The sequence below is a fragment of the Spodoptera frugiperda genome, chromosome 15, assembly GCF_023101765.2.
Source record: "Spodoptera frugiperda isolate SF20-4 chromosome 15, AGI-APGP_CSIRO_Sfru_2.0, whole genome shotgun sequence".
Lineage (NCBI taxonomy): Eukaryota > Metazoa > Arthropoda > Insecta > Lepidoptera > Noctuidae > Spodoptera > Spodoptera frugiperda.
The window spans coordinates 2,875,575-2,889,296 of NC_064226.1; the positions used below are offsets into that span (position 1 = coordinate 2,875,575).

A 13,722-nucleotide genomic window follows, 5' to 3' on the forward strand; every position below is an offset into this window, starting at 1 on the left:
TCTCTGAGGGATTCAGTGGGACGTCCTAATCTTGAAAGCAATCAACCTTTACTATTGAAAACAATCGCGGATATAGCTTTATTTGGGAGTGCAGCAGATGATAGAAGACGAACGGAATCAATTCGCAGCGTAAAAACTCTTGATGAACTCACACAAGAATTACGTAAAATGGGATTTGACATTAGTCGCAGTGGGACATATCTTCGTTTGATTCCCAGAAAATCTAATTCTGCAGAGGGACGAAGACATGTATCGACAGTCCCTGTTAAGCTCATTCGGGCTCAAACTGATCACCACAAGAGCCACTTAGATAGCAAGTTCGCTGAAACATCAATCCATTATTTAGAGAACATAGCATCCATACTAGGACCAGATCAAGTATTTTTCATATCTCAAGATGATAAAGCTCGAGTCCCTATTGGCGTAACTGCGGCAAATAAGCAAGCACCTCTTCTAATGCACATGGAATATAGAATCAAATTGCCTGATCACGATTGGGTAATCGCTGAGCGTCATAAATTAATACCATCTGTTTATGCTGGTATCAAAATCACTTCCAATATGCTAGGACAACCGCAAGCCGTTGGATATTCTGGACCAACATACATCGCTATTCGAAGTGGAAAGCATAGTTCATCTACTGCTAATACTCATGCTCAGGATTTCGAGACGCTTCTCGAACTTGAAGAGTTTCGACCATTAGCTAAAACTGACCATGGACTAGTAAAACCAGTGGTAATCATGACGGTTGATGGAGGGCCAGATGAAAATCCGCGTTATCAAAAAGTCATAGGGTTTGCTATACAACACTTTAAGCGACATGATCTCGATGCATTGTTTTTAGCTACCAATGCTCCCGGAAGAAGTGCGTATAACAGAGTAGAGCGCAGAATGGCTCCTCTTAGTCGGGAACTGGCTGGTTTAATATTGCCTCATGACCATTTTGGGTCTCATTTGGATGAACGTGGCGTTACAATTGATGAACATTTAGAAAGATCTAATTTCGAATTTGCAGGAAAAGTATTAGCTGAAGTATGGAGTTCAATGGAAATTGATGGCTATAATGTTAATGCAAAATATGTTGGGGCAGGTGAACAAGATCTTCCTGATTTTCCAGACATTAAATGGTATTCAGAACATGTGCGTGAAAGCCAATACTTGCTCCAAATTGTAAAATGTAGAAATACAGAATGCTGTCGTCCAAGAAGTGGACTATTTAGATTACTAGACAACAGGTTTCTTCCACCACCTGTAAAAGTAAAACAAACAGTTGATGACTTGGTTTTAGATGAAGGAGGGCAATTTCTTAATCTTCCAGTCAATTTAGCTCTACGCTTAAGTGCTTCACTCAAAGATTTCCTGCAAATGCCATACGATTATTTTTGTCCGACGGTACAATTGAGGCTATCAAGTCGAACATGCAAAACGTGTGGTCTTTATCATGCTTCCGTCAAGTCACTAAATCGTCACATCGAAAAGATCCATAAGAAAGTAAACACGCACACTGATAGGAAAGTTAGACCTGTAAGAGTCGCTGCTCGTCGTGCTAATGAACTGATGTGCATTATTCAAAATTTAGAGCACCATGATGTTGAATGGCTCGATGAGAATGACGTAGACATTCCAAAATCGGATGAAAGCGAGCAGACTCACAACACTGAGCAGCAATCGAAGCAATCCAATGTCATCGAAAACTTAGAATCATGGATTCGGGTTTCATGGACTGAAGACTGTTAATTTGAATTTAATATATGTACCAAAAATTTAAAATAAGTTTGTTATGTTAGTAAGATATAATATTTTTGTCCTTTACTCTATGTTGAATACCGTTTCAGTAAAATATAATCTCTATCCTAAATCTATTTTCTTATTTTTCAAATTATAATTATAACATTATAAAATTAAAAAAACAATACATTAATTGACAAATGTTTACGTAAGCATGGGGGGAGGGGGTAAGAGCTTTGCTTACTTTTGCTGACAAGGGGGATGGGGGTAAATAATTGCAATAAATCTGCTTACGTAATACTTGAACGGCCCCCTTGAGAAAAATTTAAAATCCATGTGAGTGAAGCAACCAGCACATAACTAGTATTGAACAAAAATAAGCCTAAACGATAAAGGAAATTAACCGGAGTTAATCCGTGATCATGGCGCTTGCAACAGTGCTGAAATATCGGAAACTCGCCAAATTAAATAAACATGGTAAATAGTGTAAATAGTGACCATGTCAGTTTAAAAATAAGTACATAATAGTCCTTTGTTTTACATAACGTGATTAATTGATCGTAATGTATGATTCAAGTTATCAGGTTGCATAATTGAATCGATTAAAAAAGTTATAAACGTAATTTCGGAAATTGTTTGTAGAAAAATCACTGATTAAGTAGCAGATAACTTTGCAGTTAAATAAATATATTTATTAACAAGCTATAGCCCGCGACTTCGTTCGCGTAGAATAATTACTTTTGACTTTGATAATAATAGTAGCGTAAGTTACTCCTTAGTACATCAGCTATCTGCCAATAAAATTTCCGTCTCAACCAGTCCAGCCATTTCGGAGATTAGCCAGAACAAACAAACAGACAGACAAAAATTGTAAAGTACGCTAATAAAATAACGCTTGCGATTACAGGCAACTGTCGACAACTAGTGAATCATTCCTACTTACGTAATACGAAAAATGTTACTGTTATATTTAACGTATCTGTACGTGTCGACTAATCTCGAAAACAACTGTATTGATTTTGATAACACTCCACCGAATGAAGATTGACTTGGAACACAAAGTTAATCAATAACAATATATGAACAGATATTGAGACATTTCATATTAATAATAAGCTCCTCTTAATACCAAGGGCAGACTATTTACATAAACATTGATTTTGTCAGTAATGTTATTTATCACAACAGAAAATCAGTACAGATTTGAATATTTTAGGTATTTGATATATCGATACCAATCGATCACACCATCATCCGATTATTTATCTTATAAACAAGTGACGTAACCTAAAATGGTAATATCAATGATAAATAAATACACAATTTTTTGCCAACTCTTCCATATCCCCAATATTTTGAAACTATTTTTTAACATCAACCGAATTATTTCCTCCTTCTTCATATTCATAAATTCTAAGTATGTATTCATCGAAGGTGGATACCTTCTCCTATTGGTTGTACGACTCTAACCTACTCATTCTATTAAAATGGGATTTGGCTCAACAAACAAACAGATCACCTGGTGGCAAGTGATCGCAACAGTGGATGTGTGTATGTGTGTTGTCAGCCTTTTTAGGTTAGAAGATCCTATTGGTTAGTTTGGGATCTGATGACTTTAATATTATTTAAAGGAATTTGAATAAAACCACACTACACATTTGTGCCACAGAATCGTAGACAGCTTTTATTCTATTACATAGTTGACGTTGTCAAAAAACAAAAATATATGGAATGCCAAAATTTAAAATTATTTCAACACTCCTGCCAAATTTAAGCCTTCCATGTTAACATTTTTACTAAATAAATTAACATTTTTTTTTTTAACTTAAACATCCTTCAACTAAATAATTACATACAAAATAGACAAAGTAAATTTTCTTAACAAAATTAGAGATTACACAACATATCTAGGGATAACATTCCAATTTGCTCTCTCATATAATGAAATTTATCTCTAGGTAAAGCCTTAGTTAGAAAATCAGCAAGTTGATTACATGTTGAAACATATTTTAAATCAATAACTTTAGCATAATACTTTTCTTTTATGAAGTGATATTTAGTGTCTATATGTTTGCACCTCTTATGAAAATTTACATTTTTAATAACACTTATTGCACTTTGATTGTCTATATTTATCATTACTACTTGTTGCTTAAATTCACCAAGATCACATAATAACTGTTTAATCCAAATGGCTTCTTTGGTGGCTGCACAGGCCGCCATAAATTCTGCTTCTGTAGTCGACAGAGCAACAGTGTGTTGCCTTTGACTGCACCATGTTACAGCAGCTCCACATTTGATAAAAATGTATCCAGTTGTTGACCTTCTAGTTGTGATGTCATTAGCATAGTCAGCATCACTATAGCCTACTAATTCAGAAGATTTTGCTAATCGATAGCACAGGCCATAGTTGATGGTGTCTTTGAGATACTTTAAAATCTTCTTAACAGCTGTCCAGTGAGTTTCATTGTAGCAATTCAAAAATCTACTTACCAGACTCACAGCAAACATTATGTCTGGTCTGCTTACAATGGCTAGATGCATCAGAGAACCAACAGCTTCTCTATAAGGAATATTCTTCTCAGGTGGGTGCTCACTTTTCTCTAGCTTTGAATGAGGATCAGCTGGAACACTGTTAGGGTTAGCATTATTCATATCAAATTTATTTAGCAACTGTTTGATATACTTGGATTGATGTATGAAGATGTACTTGTTAGAAACTTGAATATCCATTCCAACAAAATTTCCAGGTGAGCATATTGTCATATCAAATGCTGTTTTCAAATCATTTGTTACAGATTGCAGAACAGACTTTGATTTAGAAAATAAAAGCCCATCATCCACATAAATACAGAGATAACACATTGTACCTTTAATATTTGCTACATATACACATTGATCTGCTTTACTGTTTATGGAGCCAAATTTCTGAAGTACAGAATTGAATGTAGTATTCCAGCACCGTGGTGCTTGTTTAAGACCATACAGTGACTTTATCAATTTACATACTTTATTTGGTTCATGTATTAGACCTTCAGGGGGATACATGTATATGTTTTCTTCTAGTTCCCCATACAGAAAAGCAGTCTTAACGTCAAGTTGAAGAATTTCATAACCATTTTGAGCAGCTAGAGATAATAATAAACGTATTGAATCATACCTGACAGTGGGTGAGTATGTTTCCTTATAGTCAATACCTTCTGCCTGTGCATAGCCCTTTGCACAAAGCCTTGATTTGAAGCGAGGACCCGTTGGTTAATCTTTTATTCTAAAGACCCATTTACAGCCGATAATGTTTGTATTTTCAGGCTTGTTTACCAATATCCATGTACCATTTCTTTCATGGGCTTCAAATTCCTCTTCAATAGACTTTTTCCATTTTTCAGAGTTTACACATTTAATAGCTTCTTTGTATGTTTCAGGGACTTGCTCAGGCACTGAGCATTCATTATAGCAAAGGTAAGTTTGTTCTTTGTTTCTATTTCTAGGTCTCAATGTTGTGTTGCTTCGGGGAGGAGTACAAATATTATTTTCTGGTAAGTACTCATCTGAGCTTTCAGAGTTATAAGATTCTTCCCTACTTTCTTCAATTGACTTATTTGACATTAAGGTTTCTTCATTACTTTTACAATGTGTATCTAATGGTTTGTTTTCTGTTTCAGATAATTCCAGAGCGACATAGTTCCTCTTCACAGTACATTCCAGAAATACAGCATCCCTGCTCTTTATTATAGTTTTAGTATTTGGTAATATGAACCTATATCCTTTTGTATTTTCACAATATCCAATAAAAATCATTTTCTGTGCTTTTGGATCCCATTTCTTGCGCCTCTCTTTAGGTAAATGGACCATAGCTTCACATCCAAACACTTTCATGTTACTTATATTAGGTTTACGTCCAGTCCAAACTTCTTCAGGTGTTTTGAACAATAAGGATCTAGTTGGAGATCTATTTATGATATATGCAGCAGTTTTTATAGCCTCAGCCCAGAAAAACTTTGACAGGCCAGCATTCAGAATCATACACTTAGCTCTCTCCACTAAAGTCATATTTAACCTCTCTGCAGCTCCATTTTGCTCAGGAGTATAAGGAGTTGATGTTTGATGTATTATTCCAGCAGTTTTGAGGAAGTCAGAGAATGGTTTGTTGACATATTCCAGGCCATTGTCAGTCCGAATACATTTGAGTTTACATTCAGTTTGATTTTCAACTTCTGTTTTAAACTCTTTGAATTTTGACAATACCTCAGTTTTATTGTTCAAAATATACACAAATACCTTTTTGGAATAATCGTCCAAAAATGTTAAGAAGTATTTACCACCTCCTAGTGATTGTGTTTCCATTGGACCACATAAGTCAGAATGCACTAGTTCCAATAACTTCGAGGAATGTGATCCTTGACTCTTGAAAGGCATTCTTGTTTGCTTGCCCTCTTTACATGTTATACAAGTTATATTATTTACTTGTTTATCAGACAGTGTGAATCCTTCAGAATTATCTTTTAATTTCTTCAAGGTGTCTAAGTTCAGATGGCCCATCCTTTGGTGCCATAAAAATATATCATCTTGTTTAACGTCAGACATGTATGCATAATCAGTATTCATGTTAAGCCGGTACATGTTGTTTTATTTTGTTGCTGTTGCTACAATAACATTTTGTCTGTTCAGTATAGTACAGCCTTTGGAATCAAATTTAACTTGACCACCCTTTTCTGTTATTTGATGTACAGATATTAGATTCACTGCAAGTTCTGGTACATATAAGACATTTGTAAATAAAATTGCATTTGACTGATTTTCTCCGTTCAATGTATTCAGTGTCACATCACCAGAGCTGTTCACTGTAAGTGTTTTATTGTTGGCAACTTTAATTTCTTTTACAGGTGGTGTGTGTATATTTTGAAGAAGATTTTGATGTTTAGTCATATGCATAGTTGCCCCGGAATCAATGAACCATGCTTCTACTGCACCATTGTTAATTGGAATGATGAAAGCAGCAGCATATGAACTGTTTGATTTGGAAAACTTTTCTTTTGGTTTCGTCCTGCAATCAGAACTCTTATGTCCATATTTATTGCATTGAAAACATCTAGGACCTTTGTTCTTCTTTTTCATATTCTTAGTTTGATAACCAAGACCAGATGAAAAAGCAGCATTGTTTTCAGATTTTACTTCTTGAAGTAGTTTAGATTTAACAGAGTCCGCACTTATTTTCATCCCAGAGCTCTCAATGGCAAGGATCATTGGTTTATAATGTTCAGGTAACCCGGAGAGTAAAAGCGTCCCGAGCCACTCATCATCAACTTGGAATCCTATATTTCGGAGTTTATGTGCTGTAGACATTATCTTACTTACATATTCGTCTATATTTTGGCAACCAGAAAGTGTAGTAGTACAGAGGTCAGGCAATAGGCCAACTCTGCGTGTAAGCCCCGAGTCGTCGAAAGCACGAGATAAGTTTTCCCATACTTCTTTCGCCGTTTCTGCCTCTTGGATATGTACATAGTTTATACTATCGACAAGTAATATTATTTTAGATTTGGCTTTTGTGTCCTTTTTCACGTCGAATGGTTCGTTATTGGGATTTTCTATGCATTCCCAAAGTTCTTCATGTTGAAGGTATGTTTTAACAGCAAACCGCCAGGTATTGTAGTTTTCTCGGCCTGTTAGTTTCTCTATTAGTGCCAGAGAACTGCTACTAGCCATGATTGTTGGTATTTTCTACAACTTAACGAATTTGTACTTATCTTGGTTGACTTTGGCTATACTGGGCCCATAACCTGATGACTTTAATATTATTTAAAGGAATTTGAATAAAACCACACTACACATTTGTGCCACAGAATCGTAGACAGCTTTTATTCTATTACATAGTTGACGTTGTCAAAAAACAAAAATATATGGAATGCCAAAATTTAAAATTATTTCAACAGGATCCCATACTTGGGTGCTTTGAAGTAGCAAGTACTAAATTACACTCTTTCAGTTTCTAGCATATGACAATAAGACCTTATTAAATAGAACTGAACTAAACACCGGCGGAAAATACGTGTATTATAATTACACAAGTTTTAATAAATGTACATCCTATTACCAACGCCATAAAGTCGATTTTCACAGTTAAAATCGAGAAGGAAAATAGTATCGGTCAATTCTAGATCGGGGCAACATTCGCAGCTGATTTGCACGTGATTTTCTAGTTCACAGCGACGCAAGTTGACGCGATTCGAATCTTATCGGGCAAGCGGTCAACCTGATTATATTGCATACAAATACATAAAATTATATGTTACTTTGGGAGTGAAATCAATTTACAGTTGCTATGCGTTTGATAAAAGAATTAAGTGATTTTTCTCGTATTTTAATAGCAATTAGGGATGGGTATGTATTATCGCACCTTTTATTGCTGAAATGGTAGGCATGCCCACTGTACAATGTACACCCCCTTTTCAACATAGAGGATAAGTCTATTGCCAAATACTGGGTACAATTCCAGAGTCCAGTCTAGATAGTGACGAGTGACAAATTGTCTGTGTATTCGTATGGTAATTATAACAGATAATCCCATAGGACTTATGTGTGTATGGTGTAAAGTGGGTGTATTATACATATTCAGTACAAATATGAGTCATTATTATTTTATGAGTCGTAATACATGACATTCATTAATACAATGTTTGATGGTCAATTCTATGTTGACGTTTTAAAATTAAGGGACGACATTTCATTCAAATTCATGTGTATATCTACAGGTACTCTGAATAAGAAAATTGGAGTGAATGCGCGAAAATGAATTACATATGAAATCTAAACAATCCGTAGTCTCAGCTCACTCATCCTGAGCCTCAGTTTTTATTTGCCCTACTTCATTTTAGCAATGAAACCGACGAACCAGACGCCTATCTATTGTATTTATCAAGCACTCAACATTATCATCAACGGCAGCCGATACAAATTACTGATGACGTCACGACATATCTAATAATATCATAATCACGAGATTTGGTCTCCAGTAGACGAAATCATTAGTTAGTCTGACTAAAACGGCTTTAAATAACTGAGAAAGTCCAGGACAAAACCGAAAAGGTCACAAAATATAGTTAGTTTTTTTTAATGGGACAAGCCCGCCACAACCCCCCATACCGCTGCAACTCCTGTAAGCCAGGATTTACAGTAGATACTACCATGAAAACAACGGAACATTGTAGTCGCCCGCGTCCCAGGGACATGAATAACTATCTTGGATCCCGCAACAAAGTAAATCAGAAGATATTATGAGAGGAGAAGAAAAGAAAACAATAGTTTCCACTTCCCTCAGTGAATTTATATAATGCAGGAGACAGAATGACTTAAGCCTTAAGGCACAAAATAGACTGCACAAAAACAAAATATAGCTAGTTATTAAAAAAAGTACGTACCCTGTATAGTCCCCGGATCCCTTCGGTCCTGTAGATCTTCATGAGGCCGTCAATCATGCCCTTATACCGTTTGTGCTCAGCCAGATGTTCCTCGCTGTACTGGAGACAGAGACGGGTCTTCACCACCCATATGGGGTTGGTCATCACAAGGGACAGTACTCCAGCTTCTGCCGCGGCCAGCATGTGCAGGCCAGGGCCGAGCGGCGTACGCGCATTCCCACCTTGGATCCATGTTTTTATTGCGTTATAACTGCGGACAAAATTAAATAAATGTTTAATTAGATTGTGATTTTTTATTTATTTAACATCCTATGACATGTCAAGATTTCGTATAAAGAGAAAAAAAGGAATTGGGTCAAGTATGGTCAAAAAATGTTGATCATAATAATCAGGGAAAATAATGTGGTGAAATATAAGTTTTCATATTTTCAAAAGCTGAAGTTGCCATTAGTTAAAAAAACAAAGGCAAAAAATATCCTCCATTAGATTTGCAGAGTGCACCTACTAGACTATAGGTACAGTAAAACCATAGAAGAATTCTAAATCGAAATTAAGCCATCAAACGCTGACACGTATGTTTGTTTTGGCAGTTTTCACAAAGTGGCACGTGAGCTAAAGCATGTATGATTTTAATGAAATACCAACGCGGATGAGGAAAATTAGAGGTCACTGGTTTAGGAGGATAGACGATGCTTATACGAGAAATAAGTATTTAAATGGCTGTTCTGATCAATGACAATCAATGACATTTTAACCACATTTAGTTTAGGATTCCTGTTACAAATCTAAAAGAAAAAAGATCTAGTCTTTATTCTAAGATAATTACAACACTGAATTTTTATATTATAACTTTCGTGAGACATACTAAATTAATTATTATGCGATGTGTCGCCGCGTCATGTGTCGCGAAATAATGCTCATGAATATGAGCTCTGAGCCTCTAGCATGGCTTGAAACTAGTCGAGCTTCCTCGTCAAATAATTACGTGAGTAAGTCGAAAAACATAATAATTTAGACTAATTTTATAACCACGCCCATACAATAGAGGCCCTAATTTAGGCTAGCTTCCAAGAAAAAAATACAAAGAAACTATTACTACTACATAAAGATGAAAGAACGAAGGGCATTGTGACGTATATCAGGTACGTACCTAAGTGAGAGTTGGCAACATGCCAGCTTAGACATTCCGAACTAAATTGCAATGAGTAAGTGCATTCGTGTTCCTAAATGGGAGTTTCTGTATATTATGACACACGTACCTATGTGATAACGCAATAGTGGATAAAAGGAAGTAGTCTTTAATGCATTACTATAGAGGATAGATCCAGATTCATAAATCACTACATAGTATAAAACAAAATCGCTTTCTTTGTCCCTATGTCCCTTTGTATGCTTAAATCTTTAAAACTAAGCAACGGATTTTGATGCAGTTTTTTTAATAGATAGAATAATTCAAGAGTAAGGTTTATATGTATAGTACATGCATAATATATCACCATTGCACTCATGGGAAGCTGGGCTGGGCTAGTATTAGATAAATAATGTGGCAAAAGATGCGTTGCTTTTAGCAATTATTTTGTGCCTAACATTATAGATCAAATGAGTGTGTTCGATATCAGAGAACATACATGGCTAATACTCTGAGTCTAGCGATTTTTGGCTCAGTACAACTTATTGCAGAGACGAGAGATGTAGCTAATTGCTGTCTGTCTATCATAATAACATTAAAGAAAGATGTGTGTGGACTAGCCAGACTGTCAGTCGCCGATTAAAACTACCAACGATCGTAGCGTAGAACTTCCAGAACCATGAACATACCAGGAAAAACAAACTAAAACACATGTGCCCATAAATTATGTAAATAAAAACACCGTAATTAAACAGGTGATAAACATTATGTGCGGCAGATTACTCCAAAGATTTGTTGTATCTGAAGATATTCAGCGGAACAATTGATTTGAGAAAACGTGATTGAATATTCACGTTTTGTGACGCTATACATTCCAATACACTTGCATTATTTACCTTCACCATATGGAATATATTTATGCAAAACTAGCTTCTGATAGCGGTTTTGTCCGCGTTACCGTGGGATAAAAAGTGACCATGTGTTATTCCAGACCATAATCTACCCCTTTTTTTGACCCCAAGGTGGGAAATCCTCATGGAGCCTTCTCGTCTGGGAGAACGAAAGGGACTGTCAGACTCTTACTGACTAAAATCCACCCAGTGTCCCATTTCACACGTGGGTACAAGGGTACGAAATTCTTCCTCAGCCCCCGAACTCATGGCGGCTTGCCTTGCCACGACCCTGGACCCGACCTCAAGATGCACAGAGGAGTGAGGTGTGTGTGTCACCATTACCCCTGTTCCAAACGTTTTCTCGATACCTTCAGCCCTTTTGACGTGAAGGAGTAACAAACTAACATACAAACTTTCACATTTATACTATTAGTAGGATAATAATATACCACAGTTACGTACCTAGTAACATGTGGCTTTAAGTAGATGCAAGTACTTCTACACTGTACGTCAATTTATTTCATAAACAAAACACTTGCTTGCAATTTGCATCAATTTACTATTAAATAACAAAGCGCTATTGTTTAAATAAAGTATTTGCAATGATAAAAATGTGCATAGAAAATATACATAAGTAAGTATACATATTTTCTTTTGTTTACTTTTACTTGAAACAGGATATAAAGTTGAAACTAGTAATGTACAGGTAAAATATTTTGTTCCAAATACCTAGTAATAATTAATACATATAATAAGTATTATGTTAAACTTCCCTGTTGGTACTTAATCACAAGAAATGCCTTAGTAAGGCATTAGCAACTGGTTACTTCCGGAAACAGAGAACAAATACTGGCCATGATACAAGACAAGTTAGTTGCTATCCAACACAGAAACTACATCATACGGAAATTCTATTTACTTCTACATAATATAGAACAGTACCCTTAGTACGAGTTTTCTTTGCGTTTGACGAGACAGCGTATTCGGCGCTCTGATTGGTTGGTTCATTCAAGCCGGCCAATCAGAGCGCCGAACGCGCTCTCGTGCCATTTTCGTTCAACGTAAAACAAACTCGTACTAAGGCAACAGACATGCCCTATATTTATCGATAAGCGATGTAAAAGATCAATATCAAACATATCGCAATGGAAAATACATTCACGGCCATAAAGTCACAACAATATTATTTTATAGTTGTAACAAATCGTTCCTCAATGAGACATTCAGACAGAACGATTATGTAATAACAATGGAGAAATATTTATCGCTATCGTTAATTACTTTGATTAACAATGGACAACACGTGCGTAGGAAATTGAACGTGGATTACGGTTTGTATGTGATAATTTGCGAAATGAAAGGCAATTAGTTGAAAGAGGTGATGTTTTTCCGCAAGGTTGTCTTTACGGCCTTAGCTTGACCTGTTTTATATGATAGCAAATTTTATGCTTTTTTTTATCTAATCTAATTACTTTATGTTTACTATTGTGTGTCATTTTTATTTCTAACCGATATGCATTCGCTACTAAATATTTTAAATCTGTAGGTACGCCAAACCTGATAATATTTTCGTCTGTGAAGATTTGGTTTACTAACTCTTATCTTATTGACTTTGGCTGCTACGATACGTTCAGTTCAGTGGGTCTATCTCAATATTTACATAAACGCGATAACATGGCAATCTTTTTGCATGAAATCGTAACAACTACGACCTCCTTGTACGATTAATTTTAACAGGAAAGAGGTAATGCACCAAATAGTTTTGACTCTTCGTAAATCTGGCAATTATGAAGTTCTAAATTCAAATGTTTGACAATGAGTGAAACTGTAGCGGAAGGGGGCGGGCAATACGCTTCCAATCCAATTTAACGAGCGAACTTTGTACCAAATCATCAATTTGGAAATCTTGCCAATTTCCAACACGAAGACAGCTCATGCTAAGTGATGAAATTCTGTCAAGTATATTAACTCAGACAATGCAGTCCAATTCATACAAACTTCAGCGTGAACATTCAGAGCTTGTCCAAAAGGGGTCAGAAATGACCTTTTTTGATTGCGAGGAAGAAAATTCTACGGGGTTCCTCGCCCAGTGGTAAACACAACGTAATAGGTACATAGTGTAATTACAGTGTTGATCTTGGGACATACACTTATGTAAAGCGAGGGAATTTTAAATAAACATTGACGTAACTGTGTACACAATGTAACAAAGGCATAATGCACGTGCCAGCCGCTAGAAAAGAAGTTTCAAGATTATTTTTCTTGAAATTAATTTACAATACACACTTCAGTTTATTGGTCTGACGTGGTCTGAAGCGGTGGAGGGTTACCCGGTCGTTGACTGTCATTGTTACAATGTTTCTTCTTCAACACTAAATATGTGGTTCATTATTTACACACATAATAAATCCATTGACTGATGACAGTGATGGGTAAATCCGACATTTAATGATCGCAAATTTTGGGAAAACGTCTACACAACATGTGAAAAAAAATAAAACAAACTATCGATAAATTGTGAGTAGAAGACCATAAGCTACACTAGCGCCACTGT

The 13,722-nt window shown here is 35.8% G+C and overlaps 1 protein-coding gene across 1 annotated transcript in view; it reads right to left on the reverse strand.

Moving 5' to 3' along the window:
• The window catches only part of LOC118273852 (mitochondrial folate transporter/carrier), a 39,511-nt gene that overhangs the window by 22,322 nt on the left and 3,467 nt on the right, over positions 1 to 13,722 (reverse strand). The window contains exon 3 of the mRNA XM_035591025.2: positions 9,147 to 9,396. Within this exon, the coding sequence (XP_035446918.1) occupies positions 9,147 to 9,396 (250 nt within the window). The remainder of the gene's footprint in view (positions 1 to 9,146; positions 9,397 to 13,722) is intronic.